The sequence below is a fragment of the Danio aesculapii genome, chromosome 13 (genome assembly GCF_903798145.1).
Source record: "Danio aesculapii chromosome 13, fDanAes4.1, whole genome shotgun sequence".
In the NCBI taxonomy this organism is placed as follows: domain Eukaryota; kingdom Metazoa; phylum Chordata; class Actinopteri; order Cypriniformes; family Danionidae; genus Danio; species Danio aesculapii.
The window spans coordinates 27,218,252-27,245,969 of NC_079447.1; the positions used below are offsets into that span (position 1 = coordinate 27,218,252).

General features: G+C 37.7%; 1 protein-coding gene across 2 annotated transcripts in view; it reads right to left on the reverse strand.

Annotated features, from left to right (window-relative positions):
• bcl11aa (BCL11 transcription factor A a) overlaps positions 1–25,430 on the reverse strand; it is a 78,529-nt gene extending 53,099 nt beyond the window's left edge. The window contains exons 1-2 of one of the 2 annotated variants that reach the window (XM_056471415.1): positions 24,949–25,430; positions 21,368–21,703 (exon numbers count right to left, since the gene is read on the reverse strand). In XM_056471415.1, the coding sequence (XP_056327390.1) occupies positions 21,368–21,703; positions 24,949–25,003 (391 nt within the window). In that variant the 5' untranslated portion in view covers positions 25,004–25,430. Of the gene's footprint in view, positions 1–21,367; positions 21,704–24,141; positions 24,267–24,948 lie in introns of those variants that run through there. The other variant, XM_056471416.1, reaches the window with a different exon arrangement.
• Positions 25,431–27,718: the final 2,288 nt, after the last annotated feature.

The following is a 27,718-nucleotide window of genomic DNA, read 5'->3' on the forward strand; positions in this document are numbered from 1 at the left end:
CATGTCCCGTTTAATGCCCCACCATAGCTTGAGCTCAGCCTAATGTACTAAACGGTCCCATCAAACTCATTCATTCGCGGATTCATTTGAACTCTTAAATCACCAAAGGGTCATGAGCATTATCAGAATTGTGCTTTCATTTTCTTTGTTTTTGTTCTCGAAAGTCCTCCAAGCTAAAGAAGACGATGACGGAGCCCAGGCTACAAGGCCAGCAAACCGGTCTAAACTGGTTCTGACATTGGAAGGGGTGCAGCTGGTGGAGTGAAAAGTAGCGTTGTTTTCGCCTTTGGCCAAAATGAACCTGGAAGCATTTGAGGAATCGGCTGCAGGTAGAGTTTAAGAGAAAGAGAGAGGCAAAGGGGAGAATGAAAATGAGAGGTGGAAAAAACAAGACAAGCCTGAGAGGAATTGTAAAGGCCGGAGTGAGTGCGGGCTATGACACAGTCTCATCAAACAGCTGGACCTCGGCCAAGTTCATCTGTTAATGGACAACCACCATAGGGCCCCTGCACTCCCCCCTTCAACCAGCACCTCCCTCACCCATCGCGCTCTCCCTCTCTTGCTTTCTCCAAAAAAGAAACAGACGTAGATTATTCTGAAGCCTTTGCGTTTTGTTGGAGATAAACAAAGTACTTCAGGTTCAGGACTCACCCTGGGACACTGACAAAGCAATCTATCATCCTGTCTGGCTCTGCCAGTTTGACCACACTGAGCCCAAGGAGGCTAATGGACCCACTGGACAATTTTGTCTTTGTGTGGATGCCCACTTCATTCTGCCAACCCCATCCCCATGCCCCCTCACAGGCACAGATGTGCTTGACCAGGCCCTCTCTGACCTGTATCCACCCATGCCTTGCTTTTATTACATATAGGGGGGTACGAGAGGTGAAACCACTTCTATTTTGAAGTTTTGAAACTACAAACTGTAATTTCAGCTGACAATTCAATTAAAAACTGAATGAAACTTCAGTTTATTACATTCAGAGACAAGCTGCAAGACCTCTGTGTGTTATAGATTGTTTATCAGCATGATTCCAGAATGAGTCAAAGAGCATCGAGCTTTAATTGAACTAATAATATCATTTAAAAATCATATTCAGTGCTCAGCATATACAAGTACACCCCTCACAAATCTCTTTTAAATTCATATTTTTAATAGGAAGATATACAATATTATATGTGTGCATATACATTAGATTAGTCAGTGCTGAAGCCAAGTCTGGAGCTTATCTAACAAAATAACTTATGATAACTGTCCAAAAACTAGTACACCCAAATGTATATGTTAAAGAGAAATATTAAATACAAATTTAAAAAAAGAGGAATAATCAAGAGAAGTATTTTAATTTTTTGCAATATTTAGAATTTAATTGTATTATCTTTCAATTTCTAAATATGTTTGGTGACTAAAATATTATTTTAATAAATATATCTGTTTAATACATCTCTTTTGTTCAAATGCACCAAAATTCACTGCCTATATTCACTGAGAAATTGATAAAAATATTCATTTTCAAAATGGGGTGTACTCAATTATGCTGAACACTGTACAATGAAGGCAAATTAAATACAAGTAAAAAAATCACTGATTTGAGGTTTCAAGTCACTTTTAGAAAAATAAAATGTAAAAAAAATGGTTGAAGATATAGTCTCAATATCATTCAGTGTAACAGGTTTTAATTTTTTTAATGAACATAAATCATAAGCGACCATAACAGATTTTATTAAAGGATTAAAAACTTAACAGCTAAGAATTGAAATTAAGTTCAATTTGTAATTTGGCACTGCACTGTGATCCTTAAATAAAGTCATTTAATATGTCATCAAATGATTCTTGTTTTAAATATGCCTGACGAGATTAATTAGTATATAAACTATTGCAACACTGAATGACATTGTAGTGGGTGTCTTCAATAAATCATAATAAAAGTATATGATAGTCTATATTTTTTGTTCAGATAAATATCTTTTGTGTTATTTTAATGTTTGAGAACCCCTTATCATTTATGACCCATATGTTGAATTTTGATTTCAAAGTCAGATTTTCAATGCGTGTGTGATTTGAACAGAGTGACATTTATTAGGGTAAGATTAGATGAAAATGAAGGAGGAAAATAAGAGTTTGTGAGAGAAAGAGCAGGGGTGAGAAGAGATAAAAGAATGGTTAGCATTAGTTTCAGACGTGTCGAGACACATTCGGCTCCTGGATTTTCCCTGGAATGACATGCAATGGAGAGAATGAAACTCAAGAGAGGGAAAAATCTAAAAGAACAGGGAGGGAGAGCGAGAGAAAGCACAGGAGAAAGGGGGAAAAGAAGTAGACTTAAGAGTATTTTAGTCCTTGCTTGCGGGGATTTTGAAACAGAAGGCTATTTTAATGGAGTTTTTGTCTCGCAATCAAAGACAGCATTATATATTCCTTTCATACTTTTCCACAGTCAGGTATTACATTTATCATATTGTCAAATATTCCAGTTGATAAATAATGTGCTGTATTATAAGACACGTCACCCATACCATTAGAAATGTGTAGAAGTTCATCCAGGATGTATCTAAAGGAAAACAAAATGCATTTCTCTTATCGATAGCTGAAATTATTCATTCAATCATTAATTCTCCTTCAGCTAAGTCTCTATTTCAGAGGCTGCCACAGCGGAAGGAACCGCCAAGTATTCCAGCGTATGTTTTTACGCAGTGGATGCCCTTCCAGCTGCAACCCAGTATTGGGAAATACCCATACACACAGTCACTCATACACTAAGTTTATCCAATTCACCTATAGCGCATGTCTTTGGACTGTGGGGGAAACCGGAGCACCCGGAGAAAACCAATGCGAACAAGGGAGAACATGCAAATTCCACATGGAAATGCCAACTGGCCCAGCTGAGACTCAAACCAGCAACCTTCTCGCTGTGAGGCGACAGTGCTGACCACTGTGCCACCGTGCCACCACATATATTTACATTATCATTACAATAGTGATTTAGATTTCATGAATGTAAAACACAAAAACTCAAAGTTGAACATACTGAAAGAAATGAAAAGGTCATTAAGAAAGCCAAATTAAAATTAGACACTAATGTGAGACAAAAACATTTGGGATTCACTAAAAAAAGAACTGACTCATTTGAGTCATTCTTGTGTGAATCAGATATCACTGTTTGTGTTTTTGACTGACTAAAAAAGAACTGACACATAAAGCCGGCAGAATATTTTGTCTTTTTATAATATTCCAAAAATTAGTCCCAACCCCCTAAACATATCCATCACTGGGGATATAAAAATACGAGATAGTATGAATTCACAGGAATTTCAGTGCACTGAAAACAATGATTCAACAATGAAAATTAAATGACTATATTACCCCCTATGCTAAAACTGTTTCGAATGGGGTGCTAGTGGCTGGGATGCACAAGAAAAGAAACCAAAAAGCCACTCTGGCGACATCCTTACATCGTTATTTATTTAGTCTCCTTCCCACTCATTTTCACATGTGTTGGCACGTGCTTTCCTTCACCAATTTTTATGGCGTCTCTCGTAACTAGGCGACTATCAACCATTTTCTCAGAGGATGACAAACGAACAAACCATTGCTGCAGCTGCAATGCAAGTTCATATAGAAAAGTAAAAAGCACTGCAGTGTTTGGGTGCGCTGTGTTTATCCCAGGCAATTAGTCTGCCGTTATTACTGAAATATGTATATTCCATTCAAAGTATGAAGCAGATTGGTTAGTTCTACTTACAAGAATCATGAAAAGTTCAGATGTTTTTTTAACTAGGGGTACCTGGAAATGCGCACACGTCACGTGTGTGGCGTTTGCACACCATGTGCGTGTCGTGTAAGTCGTGCGTCTCCATTGAAAATGACAAACTTTCACCCCAAGCTTATTAGCATTCCTTCCAAGGTGCGCACTCAGCAGCAATATTTTAATTAAACTATAGCTTTCATACCAAAACCTCATACCGAACTTTTATCGTAATTGACAACGGTTTTTAGTCAATAAATATTAATTTTCAGCCCTATTGCAAACGTTTTATATGGACTGAATTTAAACGAACAAATTTAGTTGAACATTAAACTTAATTTGTTTGTTTAAATTCAACCCATATAAAATGTTTGCAAACACTAACCTTAAAACAACTAAGTAAATCCAATGAATCACTTTTTTCTGAGATCACATTGATCTTCACATCTTTTTTTCACATATATTAATATATTTTAAGATGCAAAGTATTTTAGCACCATGCTGTACTGGGATCCATTAACAAAGCCAATTGTCATTTACAATCTGTATTTTAAAAAAGTAAACAGTTTAAGCACCAATTCTCAGTTTCCCAATAAATTCAACAGCAGACATAATCTTACTACTACTTTTCCAGCATGGTACATGCATGTTACCTAATTAATATGCATAAGCCAAGCTAATAAAGATCATAATAGATCATTCCTTTTTTATGCTGACAACCGATACAAGGATTAAGGCAGACATAACAAGAGCAGGCCATCTATATATCACACATGGCCCCAATACACAAGTAAGCCCCACTGCGTGTTTATGCATGTGTGTGTGTGTGTGTTTATATGAGCTCAGGCAACAGACTAGAGACAGCAGCACCCATCAGGGATAGGTTCCTGTTCAGAGCACAAACAGACACGGTTCACAACCCCCACTGTGAAACAAACAGTCCAGAGCCTCTGCCAGGATCTCATCTCTCACTTACATACACACACACACACTCACACGAGCGAATGCATGCGGCATACAACAGATCACACAAGCTGACTGCAGCAGTCCAGAGCAAGACGTCTCAATCAAACAACAAACATATAATTCCCAAAAGATGACAACCCTCTCTCTCTCTCTCTGCTGTACAGGTGCAAAGAGCCGGTGACAACCAGGAGGGAAAAAACTCAAAGCTGAATTCAAGACGGAATTAGACACAGATGGCCCAAGAGAAGACCCCGGGATGGAGAGATTGATAAAGTATTTGCTTTTTAAGTCCGCTAATCAAGGAGAAAAGAGAACTAATCAAGCCGTATTACTGAGATCAGACGTGCCGCTCGGGACGGAGTCAAACGGACAGCCAGCGCTCTTCCCCTAAACGTGCACGGCCGTTTCGTTCTTTCTTTGCCCATTTTGAGACGATAAATTATCCATTAGATTTCATCATATCTTACTAAGGCAATTACATCAAGAAAATGATAGCGCGTGTGGAATCAATTATGCATGCCCTTGGCCGGAGACCAGAGGCTGGGAAGTCGGAAAGGGCAGATCCACTCCGCACATGCACACAAACACACACACACACACATACGCAGAGAAACCCATACTACACCACACTACGCACACACACAAATAAAAAAAGACCCTGGATCTCACAGATGTGCCCCATCAGTTCATCTTACTGCCTAAAAAGTTCATGCACTTAATAATTTATTTGTGTTCTGGATACGGTTTCCCAGCTGAATATTAACAACTTTGAAGCGTGCTCACAGCCAGGGTAGGGCTAAAGGAGTCCGGAGGAAACAGTGCCTGCCGAGTCCCACCGGCCCGAGTCCATTCTCCTCCTCCCCCCTCCTCCTCATCCTCCTCCTCCTCCTCTCCTGAAAACCGTGTCCGTCCGAGGAGTGAACCATGCAGCCGTACGCAACTTTTCTCCTGATTAACAATTCCTTTTCATCGCAATGTAGGTTTCAGCATTCCCTTCAAGCACTTTTTGGTGAAAACCAGCAAGGAGAAAAAGAAAAGGGGAACAAAAAGTAATATGCAAAACATTGGAGGCCTTTGGGGATTTTCAGTATGTTTTATTTTGTATTATTATTGTTGTTGCTATTTATTATTTAATTAAATAATAATAATAATAATAATAATAATAATAATAATAATAATAATAATAATAATAATAAAAATAATAATAATAAATGATAATATTAATAATAATAATAATAATAATAATAATAAAATAAAAAATTTCAATTTATTATTATTATTATTATTATTATTATTATTATTATTATTATTATAAATATTAATAATAATACCAACAATATTAATAATAATCATTATTATTATTATTATTATTATTATTATTATTATTATTATTATTATTAAATATGCCTGGCCTGGCTTAATTTATGATTTAATTTAATGCTGACTTAATTTATTGATTTATATTTTTAATTATTTCTGTAATTATTCATGCTTTTTTCATCTAATTATTCATTATAATATATGCTAAATGTCTTTAGTAAATGGCATGATTAATAATAATATATTTTCATTATTATTATTGTAATATCTCTGTTTTAATTGTTCATTTTGAGATTACATATATATTTTATATTTTATATATAGTTACATTATATTAATTTATCTGATTGCATGTTATTGTCCATGAACCTACTATTTAATATTGTTATTATTATTATCAGTTTTATATCACAATTGTATAACTTAATTACAATTATATAAACTATATGGGACATTCTACCAGAAACCTACATTTTCACTTAAAAAACGTGACAGGGCCTCACTTGCGCTTGTCGTCCTCAAAAAAATCATACACATTCAATGATTGAACGCATCCTTGATCACTGTCAGCTTCTTCTCCATCAAATGATGTCACGTCAAAATTATAGGCGTAATAGTATGTTAAATTTAATGCAAATATGACAGGACACGGGGACAATTGTAAATTTATTTGTATTATATATTTGTAGTATTTATTTACAGAGTTTATTAATAATTTCATGTTTTTAATCAACTGATGTGAATGAAAACTTAAACTTGCTATTTCTGAAGTACTTTTTTCTAAATAACAGTTTTTAAGTGTTTTTAATAAAGAACAAAAATCTGAGAACTTAATGAATGACATATTCCTTAACAGATATCAACCATCAGTCCATTTTAGATATTTTTGGGATTAAATACTTTTTATTCACTGTATTTGTTTTTATTTCAGGCACAGATATTGTACGTTTCAACTAGAACATCCCATATTATTATATACACTATATTTAATTGTATAGTTTTATCCCTGCTTCATCTAATGGCATATTATGATTATATTTTATTTCGTTCCATTTCATTTCCTTACTCATCATCCTAATATATGCATGTGTTTATTTGATTGACACGTTTCTGTCCACAAGCCTCTTTCTGGTTCAATTACACATGACAGTCTCTCTTTTGGGAAATGTATACACTGACACCAAGACGAGAAATGTGTGTGTGTGTGCGCGTCCCTTACATGTGTATTTCCATATGGGTTCCAACCGTACGAACGCATGTTTCAGATCTGGAACCATTACAGCCACATGTCCGCATGCAGAGGGACACACGCGACGCGCTGAAAGATTTAATTAATTTCCCTCAGCATGTTAACAGAGAGCCTCACTTAGTAAGACAAATCACTCTCAGAAAATGGCACTAGCATTCGAATCCCAGCAAGTGTGTGTGTGCGCGTGTGTGTGTTTGGGAGAAGGAGGAGGTTCAACATCTGCTTCCTCACAGGGAATGGGGTTTACGGTGGGTTTGAAGCAGGAATTTTTAAAAAAAGAAAGAAAAAATAGCATGGATGTGGTGATATGCATAAGGTAGAATGGAGCGTAATTTGAGTGGTTATCCGAGGCTTTCTCCACTATCTCTGCAATGTGTTACAGCTGAGCCGGGTCTGATCAGCAGTGATTAAGTGCGCCGCTGTATGCAAAGTGCATTAATGAGGGTGTGCGGAGTCATCAAGTAAATTAAATATGTCAAATCTCCCGGTGAACTTTCAATCTTCACATACAAAAACGCTGCTTTCATTTACATCCTCCATTTCTCGCTCAAAATCCAGGGTGGAAAGGGGAAAAAAAAGCAAAGCGCTGAAGCAATTTATACCTTTGCTTCTTTTCTCTTTTTTTCTTTATTCCCCCTCCCTTGTGCAAGCATGCAGACACACACACACACACATACAAACACACACGTGCTTTCCCTGCAGAAGGTCTGACAGGCCGTGCTGATGTGTTCAGAATGCGTATGGTAATAGGCCAATCAAAAATGCAAAACAATTGGCAATTACTGAGAAGACCTAATGGTCATTAGAATTTACAACTAGGTAATGAACTAAAGTCTGCCCACACCATGCATATTCATAAAGCAATTTAGGCTTTGAAGATTAAAGAAGTGCTTAAAATTCAAATGAGCCTGAGCAAATTATCAGTAAGATTCAGTCAGGAAGTAGCAGCGTGCACGTGCGTATGTGTGTGTGTCTGTGTGTGTATGTCGCCTGCACATGTTTTTACGAGTAAATGTTGCACCATTTTCCTCAGGTTTGTTAACAGGAAAAGCTGCCCGGTGCGTTTATGTGTGTGTGTGTTTGAGCCCCATGGGCCTGACGCAGGCTAGTGAGGGTCTAGGTGTGAGCTTAGAGACCAATCAACACAATAATGGCTGCTTAACAAAGCTGCCTCTCAGCTTTACTCGACTCTTCCAAATCTTTATTTGTCTCTCGTTCAGATCGGTTAATTCATAAAGAGGGGAAAAAAGGGGTTGGCAATTGCCGGTTTATTGAGTAAACGATCATTTGAAAAGCAGCTCAATATTTGTGGTAGCAGCCAACTGAGGAGGTAGAGCGGTAATAGAGGTAATAAAAGAACTAGCTTTAGTGTGGATGTAATAGTTAAAGAAAGAGGCATATGATTTCAATTAGATACGCCAAAAGTAGGGAGGCTATTATATTTACATTAAAAGCTATTCGATTCAATTACAGCAAAAGCAGCAGCTAAATAAATACAACTTGGTCAAGTTGATACGCTTCACTGTGGTGTCTGCTTCAAATCAAATTCACAAACGTTTAGGATTTAAATATGAGCTGCACGATATTGGAAAAATCTGATATTGCGATATTTTATTTTTCTGTGATTGATATTGCAATTAAAATACGGTTTCGCCAGATAGTTGATAAATCATATAAATTCCGTATAAATACAGTGATTAAAAACTATTCTGTAGCTCCTGGTCAACTATAATCTAGACTTAACGTTGCATATCTTTGCGATCTCACTATTGCAGATACGCACATTGCGATATCGATGCAAAAACGATAAATTGCGATAAATATTGTGATAAACATACAGTTTCGCCAGACAGTTTAATAGCTCTATTTGATGGTTTTTCTGGAGAGTCTAACAGTATTTAGGTACATAAATTGAATGATCACAATGCAAAAATTCTTAGATCAAGAAAAAATATGGTTTTGTTTTAAAAATTCAGATGAAGTAAGGCAAAATTAAGCTAAATTATCGGCCAATGCGGTAAGTTACATAATATTCATTTTGCTTTGAAATGTAGATATTTGTACAAGAAACAAAGACAAAAATTCTAAGTAAGAAAAAAAATTGTAGCATAAATCATGTAAATTCTGTATAAATACAATTCTGTAGCTCCTGGTCAACTATAATCCAGACTTAACATTGCATATCTTTGCAATTTGATTATTGCGGATAAGCACATTGCGATATTCATGCTAAAATTATATATTGTGCAGGTAGATTGGTAATAGAGGTAATAAAAGAACTAGCTTTATTGTGGATATAATAGTTTGTTAAAGAAAGAAGCATTTGATATTCAATTATAATAGCTTCCCTACTTTTTGCTGTCTCTATTTACATTAAAAGTAATTCGATTCAATTACAGCAAAAGCAGCAGCTAAATAAATACAACTGGGTCAAGTTGATACGCTTCACTGTGGTGTCTGTTTCAAATCAAGTTTACAAACGTTTAGTATTTAAATATGGGCTGCACGATATTGGAAAAATCTGATATTGCGATATTTTATTTTTCTGAGATAAATATTGCAATTAATACAGTTTCGCTAGATAGTTTAATAGCTCTATTTGATGTTTTTCTGATGACTCTAACAGGATTCAGGTACAGAAATTGAATGACTGCAATGCAAAAATTCTTAGATGAAGAAAAAATATTGTTTTGTTTGAAAATTCAGATAAAATAAGGCAAAATTAAGAGTTTTTCCTTAAAACAAGCTAAATCATCTGCCAGTGGGGTAAGTTATATAATCTTGCTTTTGCTTTGAAATGTAGATATTTGGACTAGAAACAAAAATTCCAAGTAAGAAAAAAAATTATATAAAGTTAGCATAAATACAGTGATTCGATTCTGTAGCTCCTGGTCAACTATAATCCAGACTTAACATTGTATATCTTTGCGATGTGACAATTGCGGATGCGCACACTGTAATATCGATGCTGAAATGATATATTGTGCAGCCCTAATATCTATATACTTATTTGTAGACAGAAATAAAATGTCCTGATGACAAATGGGTGAAACCTTTTGGTTTCAAGATTGTGGCAAATATTTAAAATGAATATACAAATATTTTAAATGATAATTAATAAGTTGTTTGAAGCTGTCATGTAGAGTCTTTTAATATGTCGTTAAATTATTTTCATTTTAAATATTCCTGACTGTTACACTGAATGACATTTTAGTATGCGTCTAATGTTAATCATGGTACAAAATAGATATAATATAATCTGTATTTTGTATGAAAAAATATATAAATAAGTAGTACATTCTAATGTGTGAAGAAGAGAAACAAAATGTAAAGCTTTTCTTGCTTTTATTTTTCTGTTTTGACCCAAATACGCACTGTAAAAACGCTGGGTTCCATACAATCAATTTGTGTTGGGACAACATGAAGAAATTAAGTCAACTTATAAGTTTTTACAAATTTAAGTGGATTGAACATAAACAGTTTAGTTGTCCCCTAAAAACTAAAGAATTGTGTTATTTGAGCTCATTTAAAAATAAATACTTTGAACAAACAGCAAATGTAACTTTATGAGTGCACTTTATTTATCAAAAAGACAATTTTAAACAGAAAAGATCAAATTGTGAACTTAAAAAAAAACCACAAAATGAACAAAATTCCTCAAATAATCTCAGTTCTATTCATTTATACCAACAAAAAGACGTTTTTAGCTCTAAATCCTTGCAAAAGACACAATATGGAGTTTTTATCAATGAAATGAAAGGTTTCTAACTATATGAGAGTATCTGCGGTCACAGGTAGGTTGAGTCTCTGTGGGCTACAGCTGGGCTTTGGGCGACTTCATCCCACTCAAATCTAAAAATAAAGCAATTAACTTATTGGCAGGCAGGAGGGGAAAGAGTATGACAGGCCGTCCTGCTCCGGGTGAGGGGTTGTGACCCACACAGGTCTCCGACAGTGGAGAAAAAAAGAGATTCCAAGCCTAGTCACCACTGCAACTGACAGAACAGGACATTTCTGAGCATTCACACAGATATATATACAGTATACACGCATATATGTACACACACACATAAATCTACAGTGAGCTATCATACAATGTGTGAATCCAGCAGTCCGATACCCAATATAGAACATATAAACAAAACAAACCAAATGCACATGCCTAATGCAGTCTGTTCTCCGACGAACGTTCCCATCATTATTGCTCTGTGAAAGATCTGAGCCCTCGTCACGCAACACGTCTGCATATCGTCACCGCTGCTTAGTATAAACCCACACACACACACACACACAGGCAAATACACGGGCACACGCTTACGCAAACACTACAACCCACTAAAACTAGGCAGGCACCCAATACCAACATGAGCAGAGCAGGCAACCACCCAAATCACACACAAACACAGAGAGGGAGATACGGACGGCAGCTCCAGTCGTGGCACGCACGCTGTCGAGGACCTCACATGGGTGACGGGTGTGGAGTGGCTTCAGGAATAGTCTGAGTGAAAGGAGGGTTTTTGTTTTGTTTTTTTATGAGAGAGAGAGAAAGAGATCTACCAGCATACAAGAGACAGCCTGTCCAGCTGTTTTGTATTGTTTTTGCTGTTGTTGGCTTTTTGGCAAGGAAACTGGTCTTGAACATCCTATCTTAAGTCTCAGAGCAAAATTGAATTGGCTCAAGTGTCTTTAAAGTTTTAAGCAACTTTTTAAGATTGTAAAACACACTTTACAATAAAGTTTCATTAGTTAATGTGTTTGCTAACATAAACTAAAAATGAACAATACTTGTAGAGCATTTATTAATTAATTAATTAATTAGTTCTACAATTATTAATAAATTAAGTCCAAATTCATGCTTGCTGACATTATTTAATGCTCTGTGAATTATCTGGCGGTGAATAACTTTATTTCCATTACGTAATGTCGACAAAGATGAATAAATACAGTAATGAATGCATTGTTCGTAATTTGTTCATGTTAATAAATACATTGATTAAGGCTGAGCGTTTAATCGAAAATTAAATCGAAATTGACATTCAGAACCTATAAATCGCTCTAAAATTTCCAGGTCAATCTTTTCAATTACTATCCCTACCACATGTGGGGTCACTTGACCCCGCTCTGTTAAGGCTGATTTATACTTCTGTGTCGAATGCACAGGTATGGTCTGCGCGCGGTCGCATGCATGCGCACCTCTAGAAAAATGTAACTACACGTTGCACGTTTGCACTACATTGACAATGATTGGAATCTGCACCAGATATGCTTTGAGACGGCATATTTTCTATTACAAAATAATTATCATTTTCATTAAAATATTTGTTTACAGAAGATTCAAGAAATGCACTTTAAAACAATATTTACATGATTATTTTGTTGAAAATATACTGCTGATTTTTTACTTTTGAAAACATTGAAAATAATTAAGTTTGGTTCCAGAAGTGAAAGCTATTTGTTTTAACTTTGTTATTAAAAAAGTGACTGTTGGTTTTAGGCAATGTGTGTTTTAATTTCAGTTGTTCAATGTTGATGTTCAATAAATAATCATAGATAGTGGATAGTGTGTGTTTCCTTCAATTATTTTAAAATCAAGTAATGCACCTTTCATTAAAAAATCTCTCACTTGTAATATGTGAGCATATTTACTGTGCAAAACCTGTCAGTGAACTGTGGGGGGCAAAAAATAAAATAGTAATACATAATCAAGTTAGAAATCGCCCAGCCCTAACATTAATGATCATTACCTAATACAAACTTAATGTAAAGTGCTACTATAATGTTAAGTCAAACATGATTCAAAGTTAAAATCATGTTCTTTTAATCATCAGTTGATTAAGTTATAAAAAGAGAAATATCTGAGACAAAGTTGACCTATTTTTTCAGATGTTTCTATAAAATTTATAATTATACACAGATAGCATGACAGTTTACATGTCAACAAGTAAATTAATATGGAGAAATATAAAATATCTATAACATACTTGATAGGGAATGTTCATACTAAAATTTTATTTGACTCCAAACTAGGCATTGGCTGGTATAAGATTCTGACAGTATGATAACCTTGGATAAAAGCTTTGTGGTTTCACAGTATTGTGATTACTGCTCTAAAATATACTCTTTTTAAATGTCTGGGTAAAAAACAAAAACTTTTTTCCTCTTTGAACACAATTTATTTTATTTTGAGAAACATTTCCTTACAAAACGGCATCTTTGGATATATTTTCTGCAGTAGATACTGTTTTCCTAAAGAATTAAAATAACAAAAACGTAAATAAATAATCTTACACATACCATAGGAACGGTATAGCAGAAAATTTTGGTGATTTTAAAACCTTGACTTTTCCCCAACCACGGTATACCTTGAAAACGGTTATCCTCCCATGCCCACTCCAAACCTTGGTGCAATTTCTATGTGAGAAGTACAAGATTTTGTGCTTTTAAATTACAACTTTAAAAGGTGAAAAAAGGCTTTTGAGAGAAAAAAAAAACACCTCAGAAAAATTACTTTATCCTGATGTTTTGTCAAAACTCTTTACACAAGAAAATGAATATGGATAATATAAATATGAACAAAAATATAAATATGCATACCTAAACCTCATATAAATAAAAAAAAACTAAAAATATTGTCAAATCTAAACTCTCTTCTAAGATTTCTTTTCTACAATTCCTGAGGAGAACAATATCAACCAAATTCTCACTGTTTTCGGAAATATTCACACAGTTTTATTTGTGACTCTCCTTCCCCACATACCCCCTTAAAACATTAGTAGAGTTAGACTGATAGAACGAGCAACAAAACAGACAGGAAGGGAGAAAAAAACAGTGAGCGCTGAAGGTGTCTGTAGAGACTCAAGTCCTGCCATCTGTAACCATTAGAGCCCAGATGAATTGATCGTATTGAGCGACCCGGCTGGCGCGGGGGGCAAAGCTGGTCAAGGTGACCTTATAGAGAAGTTGTGTCCGCCCCGCTATACCAAGAGAGAGAGCAAAAAAGAAAAAAGACAAAAAGTGAACAAAATGGACTAGCCTAGCTTTGGAGCAGTGACGCGGCCACTGCATGTGTCTGACAGTGTGTGTAAAAGGTAAACAGAGTAGTTGAGGACACCCCTCCTGAAGCCCACCCGATGCCTCAAGCCCTGCTCTGTGCCAATTTCTCTTTGGCATTGGCCGCTGAGGGATGTCCTGCAGTACTAGTGCCAACTTACACACATACACACACACACCTCGCAAGAATGGCTGCAGAAAACCACAAACAAACGCACGGGCCTTCCACCATTACACTAGTAATTCTGCACCATTCCTATCTGTGTTTATAGAAGCTGTCTGTAATCCGCTGAGATTTATAAATACGCTTTGTAGTACATAAACATTTTTATGGACATGTTCCTCTAAAATATCTGACACAATTTGAGAGCTGCAATATGACAGGACCCAGTGGATCTGTGCGCATCCACCCACATACAGAGCACACACACTCACACACTCACATGTTGGCACAAGTAAAATGAGGAGATCAGACCAGAGAGGAGCTTGAATATCTGTAAAATGATCACTAAATCTCTTCACAGAGGCATAATTCTGATTCTCTATGACCTAAAATCAAACCCCTACACCTTTTAGACCTGGAGTTCATATTAAGATCTTGTTTGGATTGCAGACTTTGGTGTCTAGAACACATGTAAACATGATTTGAGACTGAGATCTCTTGTAAAATTGAGTTTCCTGAGGAGGTTCTGAAAAGAAAATCTGTAAAAATTAAAGTTGAAGTTTTGCAAGAAATAATAAAGAATTTTAGTGGAAACATTTAAGACAATGTTGACATTTTCGCACACTCCAAAGAAATGTTGCTGCTTGTTTAAACTACTTATTTAAAACAAGTTGAAACAACACAATTGTTACGTTTTTTTGGGGGACAACTTATTTGTTTTATATTCAATCCACATACTTTTTTTAAAATGATTAAGTTAACTTAATCACTTTGTGTTGGAACAACATGAAGGACTTGTGTGTAACCCAGCATTTTTTACAGTGCAGTTGTTTGCTAACACTCTTTAGGGTATGTAAAATACACACGGATGACATAATTGCTTATAAACAAGTAAATGAACAGGAATGAAGTGGATATCACTTTTGATATCAATATTGTTCTCAAAGAATTTAATAATAAATGTTTGGGTTCACATTAAGACCTCATTGGATCTCAGATTTTGGCATCTTAAGCTAATTTGAGTTTGAGACTTCGCTGAGATAACTTCTAAAACATTTCCATGACATTGCTGAGGAGTTTTCAGAAGGAAAAAAAAATTTAGAAATCACAAAATTTCAGTAAAATCATGCTCTTTCATTGCTCATGTGGCTTTTTAACTTTCAAGTAAGAATTGTATGAGAAATAGTAAACATTTATTATTCTAAATTTTTTGACAAAATAAAAACTGCCATAAATGAAGGTGCAAATAAACTAATAGGCTTGGCGATTAATCGAAAAGTAATCTAAATCGAAATTCAGAACCTATATTTGATTAAATTTTTCCAGGATGATTTTTTTCCATTACTTTCCCTACATGTCATGTGACCCCACTCTGTTAAAGACTGTGGCTGATTCCTACTTCTGCGTCCACTTTGCAGTCACATCTGATCTCTGGTCAAGTAGGACGATGGGCTCATTCTTGAGCCTTACTTTGCACTACATTGACGATGATTAGAAGCTACGCTAGATATGCCTTTAGACTGCATAAAAAACTTGTCAGTGAACTATGAGGGCAAAAAATTTAAATAAATAAATAATCGTTCATTAAAATCACAATAGAGTTCAAATATTCAATTAATCAAGATTTTGACCAGCCCTAAAATTAACATAATTAAGACATTATTTGCTGCAGACTTTGCGAAAAACACGCAGAACCTCTCATAATTACTTCCTCTTCGCTGTCATCAAACCTAATCACACTTTCCACTTCCCACGAATCTAAAAATCTAACTCTGCTCCTTCTCGCACATACCTGCGAAAGACTTTCGCAGAACAGATTTGGAGCATTTTTACATCAACCAGACAAGGCACATTTATTTTCCATCTAGCATCCGGCGGAAGACAAAGCAATTGCTGGAGGTAGTCCTGTAAAGACGCCATGATCAGGTGGCATTATGGAGATGAGGACAGACAGAAAGGAGAGAGCTGGGTATTTCTTCTCTTGTGATGGAGGAGGCGATGCCATTGTCTGCAGGAGGGAGGAATGGGTGTGTGTGTAAGTGGGGGGGGGGGATGAGAGCGTCATTGGGTGCTAAGAGCGTATGAAGGGGTGCGGGGGGTGGGAGAACTGAGACGGAGCGGGTGGCACTGTGCCAGGCAGTGCCCGTCTGGCTGCTAAATACCTTTGTTTCCTTGTACGCCAGCTTTGGTGCAAAAAAAAGCAGGTAAAAAACGATGCCATTTTTAGGGTTTTCCAAATAATATCGGTCAATTTCAATAGAAATAAAACTGCTATTTCTCAAATAACGATGAAAAATAGATTCTCATTTTTCCCAAGCAACACAAAATTCCCATCCCGGCAAAAAAAAATGTGTGGTGTAGCCCATTAGATGAGAATGGCGAATGAAAGGAAGCCGTCCACCCCCACAGCACCGAGCTGACTGTATCATGCAAATCAAGCCCGAGGATGCAGAATATCACAATGTTTCTGCAAGGGATGCTGCGAGACACATCTCCACATGCAGCAAAACAGCTCTGAGAGAATTAAACATCATTCAGGGCTATTATTACACCTCGTCCCTCTGGAAAAGCTTTGCACATCTCTCACACACACATTTTGGTAATGCTATTTTTCTTCTCCCAAGGTCAGACAGGAGATGCTACACGTATGCAGGGAATACATGCAAACACACATGGGCATACAACAGCGTGGCATTCTCTGAAAAGAGACGACGGGATTGTGTTGTGTATGAAGAAATTCTGCCGGTGAAAGGAAATAAAAAGGTTTGGAAAATTAGAGCCCCCCCCCCCTTTCTCGTCCAATCCGAATACATATTCATAAAGAGCTGCTTCCAGGGCGCCATCGCCGCTCGGGTAAGAAATGTCTCTTTGTCGCTTCGTGATAATTCATTTTCCTGGGTGTTAAAAAAAGGACATGCAAGGTTTGGGTGTCACCCCATATTAAGTCGTGACAGCAGACACACACACACACCTGCTATAGCTGCCTCAGTATACATGCAGCATACATGCTTCTATTACATCAATCAGAAATGCACACACACACACACATGCTGAAATAAAAACAACTAGCCTCGGCTCTCACTGATGACCGAACGTCAGTGAACGCTGCTCCTCACAAGTCCTCTTAAAAAACGATCAGTGTCACACTCGCAGCTGAACTCCAAAAAGGCGCTTTGATGATAATTATGATCATGACAGATCGTCAAGCTCCAGATAATATGTGATTTAAAAAAAATGAGGAAGGGAAAAAAAACAATAAGGAGAAAAAAAAAAGGCTTAAATTGCTGGGGTCTTTGTTAAGCCACTCATTTGGGTCACATTTTGGCACAGAAAATTGCAGGCGGCTCACATGCCAGACAATCGCACACAGTGTAATTGATTCAATATTAATTGGATGCCCCTGATTTACATTGACTGCTACAGCCATATGCATAGCAGAGAGGGAGAGAGTGACAAAATGGGCGAGCAAGCGAGCGGGAGAGTTAGAGGCATTAAAAACCCACCCAGCAAAGGCCATTTAAAAAACAATTATCTGTATTGAGGTCCGTTCTGCATGGTGGCAGTGTTAGTCCGATCTAATCTGCCGATTTATTGGAGAGCAGTCATAATTTCTGAAGGGCTGCCATAGCGAAAGAAAGAGTCCTGAAAAGCGTTTGATGAAAGAAAAAAAGTTCAGAGCTCCAAATGGCCACATATCACGAGCCAAAGCGAATTCAATCTGTTCCATCTACGTGTTTTTGGACGACGTGTTGAGAAACAGAAGATCATAGGATGTTACTCTGCATATTTTTTACATTTCATCATCTTGCATTGAGAAGCAAACGACATGACACAGATACTTTTAATAAAGATGTAGGAATTGTTTTGTGGCAACCGGTCCAATTTAGGCCATTTTCAGAAAATAAATGAATTCAAAGATTCATTTGGAGGATTAAAAATAAAATGAATGCATTGTATCTGCATCACATAACAAAATGATAGAGGAGAGGGTCTCAGTCCTTCCTAGCAGAGCCCCTCACCTGGACGCATTGAGCTATTTGAGGTAATACACACCAGTGTGTGCATGTGCGTCTGTGTGTGTTGCCTCTTTCTGTGCTCACACAGCAAGTCCATTCCTCTCTGGCAGGTACTGTTTTTCCTCACAGTGAGCTGCTCTATATGGAAATGGAGTTGTTACATCACACATACCAATTTCCTTATTTGGCTGTCTGAACTGCAGCCTAATAATCCCTCATAAAAAAAAAACTTTTAATATTCAAATAAAAATAATTAAATAATTAATGTACACTACCAGACAAAAGTTTGGGATCAGTTTTTTTTTATTAATAATTTTATTTAATAATTTAAATAAAATTATTCTGTTCATCAAGACAGCATTTATTAAATGTAAACAAAAATGTTAAATTGTTAAAACAAATTTATTAAATATTTATTTATTTTTTATTTATTACTAGTTTCAAATGAAATTATTACTCCAGTCATTATTGCTTTTATTACTATTACCATTAATAATAATAATAATAATAATAATAATAATAATAATAATAATAATAATAATAATAATAGAGTGATTTCTGAAGGATTATGTGACTCTGAAGACTGGAGTGATAAAGCTGAAAATGCATCATTAAAATCACTGGAATAAATTATTAAATTAAATTATAAACTACTTTTGATCAGTTATTTTATAGTGCAATAACATTTGACAATTTTACAATGTGTACAGTATTATTGATTAAATAAATACAGCTTTGGTGAGCAGAATAAGCTTATTTTTAAAACATTTAAAAATCATACTGACCCCACTTTTTAAATAATATCTTAAAATGTATAATAAAATGCTGTATAAAAAATAACACATATATAAACTGAAAACGAAATATGTTTCCATTCAAAAAGAAATGTAATAAATAAAAAAGTATTAAGCAGAACAAACTTGAAAAGAAAAAAAGTTTGCCACATTTTCTTAAAAGTGTTGAACTGCCACCTTTCCCTCACTCTTTCAAATGCAGTTGTCACGTTCAAGTCCACCTCTAACCCAGGTACAAACACACTCACGCACTCTCAAAGTGTTCTAGTTTACATATTCATGGTAAGCTGCAGTCATAACTAACCTTGAATATGTTATGTCTGAAATCATCTATAATATGGCTAATTAATATCTCTTCCCTGTCTGACCTGACACGGCAGCAGATTCAGAAACATGCTGAGAAGCTGTTATGGTCCTACCCACAAAATTGTTTTAAAAAAATAATAATAACAAGCACACATAATACCCGTGACCCAACGCTATCAGCTGAACCCTGATACATTATGATGTAAATGAGTTTAATAACCCAGTTTAGCGGCTGACAGAAACAAGAGACGTGTGCGATAGCCGGCTCGCATAAAGGTTGTATAATTTGTGCTGAAACTGCATCAACATGCTTAAAACAAAGAGGGCAAGCAGACGCAAATGACCCCGTTCAGCCTCCATATCTGATCAAAATTTAGTTCCACTGTCCGTTTAATATATGAACACAGACTGGGAGGATTTGAAATATGTGAGAGGGAAGTGTTGGAAAACAACTTGATACTTGAACTGAGCCGCCGATAATTAGCCTGGAGCAAAGGGTCAAGTCCAAATGACTGTTGATGGGGCTAACCGGACCCAGACGCTTCCTGGAACCTGATCTTTGAGGCAGACCAGAGAATGGCCAAACGTAAAGCCAGGCCAGAAAAACAGACTGGAAAGACTCACTCTCACATTTTCTGCACTTAAAAAAAAAAACAGCCACTCTAAATCGCCTCACCAGCCCAAGACGCATAATAGCACAGTGACAACTTAAAGCAGTTCAATTCACTTAACGCTCAGCTTAAGGGAGATTAGACTTATGCTACAACCAAATCCTGTTTTCTTTATTTTAAGTTGAAAATAAGGGACTTCCTTCTTTTATGACTGTATTTTCCCTGTTTTATATAGTGCAGAAAGTCAACCGCTAATTAAAACGCACATCCACAAAACTAAAACAAATAATTAGCGTCGTATTATTGTTCCCTGACAAACCAAAATAACCAAACGGCCTTCCATTTCCTTTGCTTTTTTCGACAGAAAGTGAAAATGTGCAGGCGTGCATTTGTACGGATAAGATGTGGCTGTGCAAGAACCCACAACGAAATCAAGATACATCTGTCGAGACCACATGAGAGAGGCAGTGCAGCTCAGAAAGGCATTTCCCATGAGCCTGTGGACACACACTGAGGAGGATGGCCTCTCTTGTCACAGCAAGGACTCCTCGAACCACCCCTCCAGTGCCAAAATTTCCCCCCTCTCAATCCTTCTATTTTTCGCCCCATACAGACGAGCAGCCTGCTGTGTCGTAAAGAACACACCCTTTACGCTACAACTTTTAAGGCAAAGTCTACCACTTTAGGCCTCATTTGATAAATGTGGCAAGCGAACGACAAGTTACCAGAGAAAAAGGACTGAGAAGTGCAAATGTGCTAAACCGAAGCGTACAGCCAGTGGTGGCAATGTGTGATCTACGGTTCGAATCTGAGCTTAATTATCCAAATCCCAACTCAAGGAGATTCTTGCTTCCAAGCAGCGCTGATCTTGAGATAATAAATCAGATTTCAAATGTTTGTTGCTCTATGAAGTCACGCCGTTCCTCTTTTGGTCTTCGTTATGGCTTCTCACTCTGAGGTTTGACAGAATAAACCCCCTTCCCCTTCATACGCCACAGCTCTTAAATATTCAGCACGTCTCCGAGACGCCCCACGAAGAAAGGACATGTGTCTACGATATGTGGCCCACACAACAACTCTGCTTCACCACAAACAGATACACACAAGCTACAAATATAAAAGAGAAATCACGTTGGATGAAGTTACCTGTAATGTTTTCCTGTTTGGGACAGATTCCTCGAGAAGACGTTGATAAGCAGTCATCATCCTCTGGCGTGACCTGGACGCCCACCTCCACCGGGTTGGAGGCTCTCCTTAGCTCAGCGTGCGATGGCGAGGGGGGCTTATCCACTGCTTTGTCCATGCACAAAGTGCCATTGCACTGCTTCCTTTTGTGCTCAATGAAAATAAGGATGTCTCCCAAAGGGAAGTTCATCTGACACTGGCCACAGGTGAGCAGGTCCTGGTCTCCCTCTGGAGCTACCTGTACCAGCCCGCGCTGTTCCTGCCTCTCCTCCGAGACCACGGCTGACAGGGGCTCGGCTGCACGCAGGAAGAATCCATATGCGACACAGAGGGAATGAAAAGCAGAGGGAATATTAGAGACTGGGTGTAGTAATGAACGCAGACAAGATGAGGGAGCACAAAAAAATATATATTTACAAATCAAACTTCTGGTTCAGTTTTTAATTTCAGTATCATGAATGTAATCACCTCAGAAATTGTAAAAAATAATAATTTAAACATAAAATAATTTTAAAAACAAACATTAAACTTCACAATCACAAAGATTTGAATCCTTAAAAGTACACGACATCTTGATTTATGATTATATAACACTAAAATAACATAAGTTATATCTGCTTTGGTGTTTAAAACTGCATCTCAGACTGACTGTATCAATCATCCACACACAAACACACACACACACAGACATTATGACAGTATGGACAACACGTGTAGATATCCAGCAAAACCAAAACAGTCACAGCAGCATCAATACATGCTTCACGGGACTGATAGCTTTTTACATTCTCAATAAAGTTAGCTATACAGTCCACACACACACACACACACACACACACACACACACACACACACACACACACACACACACAGGTATTTATAACGGTTGTTTAGCGAAATCTTTCGCGCGGAGGTTACACGATAGCCTGCTAATGGTTAAGAATCTTGACCTTCTTTATAAGCTGCCAATTTCATGCTTTAATGAACCTAAAACCACTGAGAATCAAAAAATAGATTTTAATTTTAGTGGGTGATGATTGGTACAGATTTTTATAATAATAAAAAAGGGGTTGGGATCATGAGCAGGGCGGTTAAATTTACCTCAGCCCAGTCTGGGGCAGATACTGAGGGGCAGATGTGAAGTATCTCCCAGACGTGGTTATGAGTAAAATATTCGACACGTTTGCACATGAAATAACAAAGACGAACGTGATAAATTACCCTTGAATATGAACGAATGCTTTCCGTTTTTACATTGTATTTTTAAGCGTAATTGCTCGCATTGCTAATAAATAGCAATTTAAAGTAAAGTGAAACGTTTTTGTATCTCGTTCCAACATACACAGATTGATATTGATTCGTAATAAATTTGTAATGATAACAGATGTAGAACGTCCAGAAATGTGTGATAAAAACACAGAGATAATCGATATATTTGCAAAACTTAAGTCATGCTTTAATAACACCCAGCGAGTACGTAATATACATTTCAGCTTCAATAAAATGTCACATTAAACCATATCTTAATACAACATTTAAGCTCTAACAGTTGTACATTAGTTTGTTCGACTATCGGTGATGGCATCTAAAGATTTCCGTGCATATGCATATTTTAAATATTATCAAATATACTTTATAAACTACGATTGACCTTGCATAAATAAACTAGGATTCCGTAAATATGTTTTGAAAGAATATTCAACCATTTAAAAACAAATAAAGCTAACTCAAAATTTGTGGAAAGTGTGCAAAACTGTATTATACTGAGTTTTCACAATAGCTTTTAAAATTACATTACATGCATATGCAATTTCAAATTAAATCAGTTCTTGCAGAATATATTTAAAGATTTAAAAACAATTAAACTGTGTAAAATCTAGAAGCATCTTGTTACAAAAAAAAATTTCGTATTAGCTTCTCTGTGTAGGACATTCAAAGCGGTTTTGAATAAATTAATAAGAGTTTGTAGGCTCGCTGTAATAATGTCTCGTTTGCTTTAAAAATAACCACCTTCTGTGTAATTATAAATTGGATGGCAAAGTTTATCAAGATCGATACTGGCTCTTATAGCATTACTTTAAAGTAATTTGTTAGTTTACTGGATCCATTACAAAATATTCAAGATATTTTTTTAAAAATCCTATAATTCATACCAGTTCAGGACGGGGTAAGAAAAACAGTTACAAGTTCATATACAATACGCTTCGCTCTTGCAAACATATGGTCAAATATAGATAGTGATGAAACTGATCGGGTTCGAGTCTAGTTTATGATCGTCGTGTGCCCCCTAGCGGTGGATTTCGGACACGTGCAACAGCGAAAGCATAGTGTAACCCGCGCTGAGATCCCACAGCCTGTGTGTGGAAACCCAATAATGTTACACGATACTTTACAATGTTACAACAACTCGGGATTTGTGTCAAACACGTTTATCTATTAAAACGCGGACTAATGCTTTTGATGCTTTACGTTTCAGACATCAAAACTAAAACATAAAAAAGATAGAAGCTAAAATGTTGTCGTTTCGTCGAGCTCCTGAGAACATTTCAGGTTAATTTAATGCGAACCGTACTTTATTTAGAAAAATGCAACTTATCATAGTCCTTCAAAACACGTTTAGTGTGTCAACCAACATGACCATTAGAACAGTAGGTTAGTGTGTTACGAATGTATGCATACATTTTCTCGATACATTTGTATCCAAATAGTTGCATTATACTTAGGTTTCGTCTTACCTTTGTCAACGACATTTAAGACGAAAATCAGGCCTAAATTGAAATCGTATTTCTCTTCTTGCAAATGTACTCGAAACGGCAAAGAGCGTAAAGCAAAATAGTCTTCTGCTGCTTTTAAACGAAAGCCCACAAGTACTCACAACCGCGTTTTGCTTCAAACGTAAGAAAAGCTTTAAAGTGTAAAATTCGAAACGATATTAGGCTATATGCAGATGTCTTGCTCTGCGCTGTTAGTCTCAGTCAGGCGACTATCGTGCTCTATTTGCTGGCAGTGGGTAGTACGCGCACGCGGCGCTTGTAAACAGTCGGACACGAGATTTTTCCCAATCAAAATTCGCTTCCACTCTTTGAAAATCTTCCAAAAATAGTGCGAGAGGGGGGAAATCCTGCCCAGAATCACAGACAGGCAGCGTTACGGGACACTCCACGAGATGTGAGAGTAAATAAGCGAGCGAAAGCACGCGTGCATATACCCACCACGGTCCGGTATATGTGAGCGCTTGCTCTTAAGTGGTCAAAGCGACTGGGGCATGAGAGCCAAGACATATGCGCCTAAACACAGAGTCGGTACGAACTTCTCCAAGTACAGCGATGGAAGGCAAACTTTTCTGGCGTTTCGGTGCGCGTAAAGGCATTCAAGAGATGGGAACGCTCTCTTCGCTAAAGTCCACTTGATCTGCGCTGCGCTGTCCAATGTCCAGTGTGTCTTCCCTGAGAATTACGCTCCTCTCCGGCAACTCAACGCTACACAACGCAGCCAAAAACAGGTAAAGGCAACGGGCACAACATATATTTGTCTTTACTTACGCGAAAAATCCCGTTTGCTTAAGTGCTGGGGTTTGCCTTGCTTGCGGCGAGACATGGTGGTTGGTGGTGGCTTGCAGCTCGGTTCACATCGGGAGAGCCGGGTTAGAAGGGAGACTCCAGAGAAAATATCTTCATCAATGCCTTTGACATCCAAAATAAATTAGAAATAATACAAAGATGGCGCAGGGAAGATGGATTGTGGGATAGCCGTCATGGCTTTTTTGAAAAGAGAGAGAGAGAGATGAAAAAATGGCAAAAGCCCCCCTGAGCTGCAAGTTCAAGTGCGGACGTGACGTCCCTGCGAACTTGAACGTCAGGAGATGGATGGACACAGACATACAGAACATGGGCAGGGCAAAGCCGTGGAGTGGGAGGAGGGAGTGGAAATAACAAAACCAATGGACACTCATTAGGGGCTGGACATGAAAAATAGACCCGAAGAAGCCAATGGACAGAAAGATCAGGGGGCCGGACAAGAGGCGAGAGAGAGAGGGAGCGAGAGACAAGTACACACCCAAGGAGAGAGAGAGGGGGAGATATGTTTAATGAAAGCAATGTGCGCTGCGGTGTGTGTGTGTGTGTGTGTGTGCGTCCGCGCGCGCTCACGCTCTGGGGGTGGACGCAGGAAAACAGAGCACGAAAAGCCAATGGACAGGAGATTCAAGGGGGCCGGACGTGCTATATATACAAAGACAGTGAGAGAGGAACCTCGCATTTAAGGGTTCGTAGTGGACACTGATGGTGTTTCAAACACACTGACTCAACTCCTGGTCAAACAGTCAAAGGTAGCGCGCAAGGTAGCTGCTTCTCAGCGAGACACGATCGGGTTGCATGAACAGGACAGACAGGTTCCGAGCCGGGGCATGTACAGGGTTCAACCGCCGCGTGCGCTGCCACATTCCTCCAGCTCAGAGAAACTTAAGGGACATCACATAAAGCGGGATGGGATACTTGCTCGCGCGCTCTGCGCGCGATGTAGGTGGGACTTAAATACTACAAGAGTGTAATTGTAAAAATATAACAACACACTGACGAATAGATTGTGGGAGCAGCCCACTAGAAAGAAAGGGGACGGGGTAATAACTTTCAGATGTGTTCAGATTATAGAGAATGGCGACTGGGGGGAGGAGGGGGTGTCAGTAAACCGCCGCGTGGATTTAGAAATATAAAGATGCTGTAAACAGCGCTGATGCATTCGAAATTAAAGAGACATGAAGCGTATAACCGAACGCGATGACAAGCTAGTTCAATGCATGAGGTGGGAGGAAGAGAGAGACACCCCTGCGAACTAGTAGAAGTACAACTAGACTATAGCGACTACTCCAGAGAAAGCAGAGGCTGCGTGAACAAGTGACAGTCTGCGGGGAAAAGGCACAATTCAATAGGGAACCGATCGGAGTTGAAGTCGAATGCTGGAGATAATACGTGACCCGCGAGCGAGTGAGTGAAACTGCTTTGCAGGCTTATACGCTGACATCTTTGTTTCTGGACCAAGACTGATCGCTGTGTTGGTGCGCGTGTGTTTTTTCCGACGCGAGGTGTCAGCTCTTAACGCGAAAGTTGAGTCAGGTTTGTGCTGGGTAAAAAGGTCAACTTTGCGCGAGATCTATCTGGGAATGCCAATGGATCCGCTCGACTGTACCACACTGACTGTGCCGATGCTTTTCAGGTCATTGTTCTCAACAAGTGCATATGATTAAAAGCACCGTATCGATCTGAATTTTGTATTTCCAGCCTTTGATATCATTTCGACGCAGCGCATTATATTCAGCGTGCACAAAAGGAGCGAGATACATTTATAGCACTTTTAAGAGTGCCGCGCTTCAGTGGCGTTTTAGAAATAATGGTGCTTTAAGCAAAGAAAAATATTTAATAAAGAACAAGAAACAGTACTTATAGGTTAGGTTTAGATATGCTTATTGAACTGGTTTCTTTAAAACACAAGCACGGGCGGTTTCTGGATGATAAAAAGTAACAAAAGAAAATTCTTAGTCCGTGAACACTTCTGGGCTTTAGGTGGGACTTTTTACATTTAAATATCCACGGATTTCTATAAGGAATTCTTGACAGAGATTGTGCTGTTTGTTTTATTTATCCCATAGAAAGACTTCACTGTTAAACTTTGTTCGATGCATTTGCGTCTAGGCTACCTAAAATACAAGTTTGCCGAAATAACCCTTCAGGTTTGGTTTAGTCTGAACGTTTAATTAAAACTTTTAAACACTTCTAAATCCGAAAGCAATATTCCCCCGCGCCTAAACAGCTAATATTACCGAGGTTAGAGCGCAAAGTGCGCAAATATCTTCTGCTTTTGGTGCTGGACAAATTTGGGGACGTTTACGCATTTCAGCATAACTAACCATGGCACCTGCCCACTCAGGCCATTGGCTGATGGACCGCCTTTTTTCCACTTTTTTTTTTACTTTCATGAAACTCTGTCTCTTGCTCCCAGGCGGACATTGATCAGAGCAAACGGAGCGTTTACACCTCCTTCAAGAATGGAAGCTATCAGGCAGCAACAAAACGCCGCGTACAAACAGAATCTCAATATGTAAATGACAATGCGACTGATCCCATCATAAATCAGCCAGACGTTAAATGCATTGCAATATCCATCTCTCCAATGCACGGTCAGGCGCGCTCGCTCGTACAGAAAAAGTGCTTTTGTGTGAGAGAATGACAGAGGGAGCGATGGGAAATGAGAGTGAGAGGAAAGTGCGATGACAGATTCATGCTTAAAATAACGTTTTAGCTCAATGCGCCAGGCCCA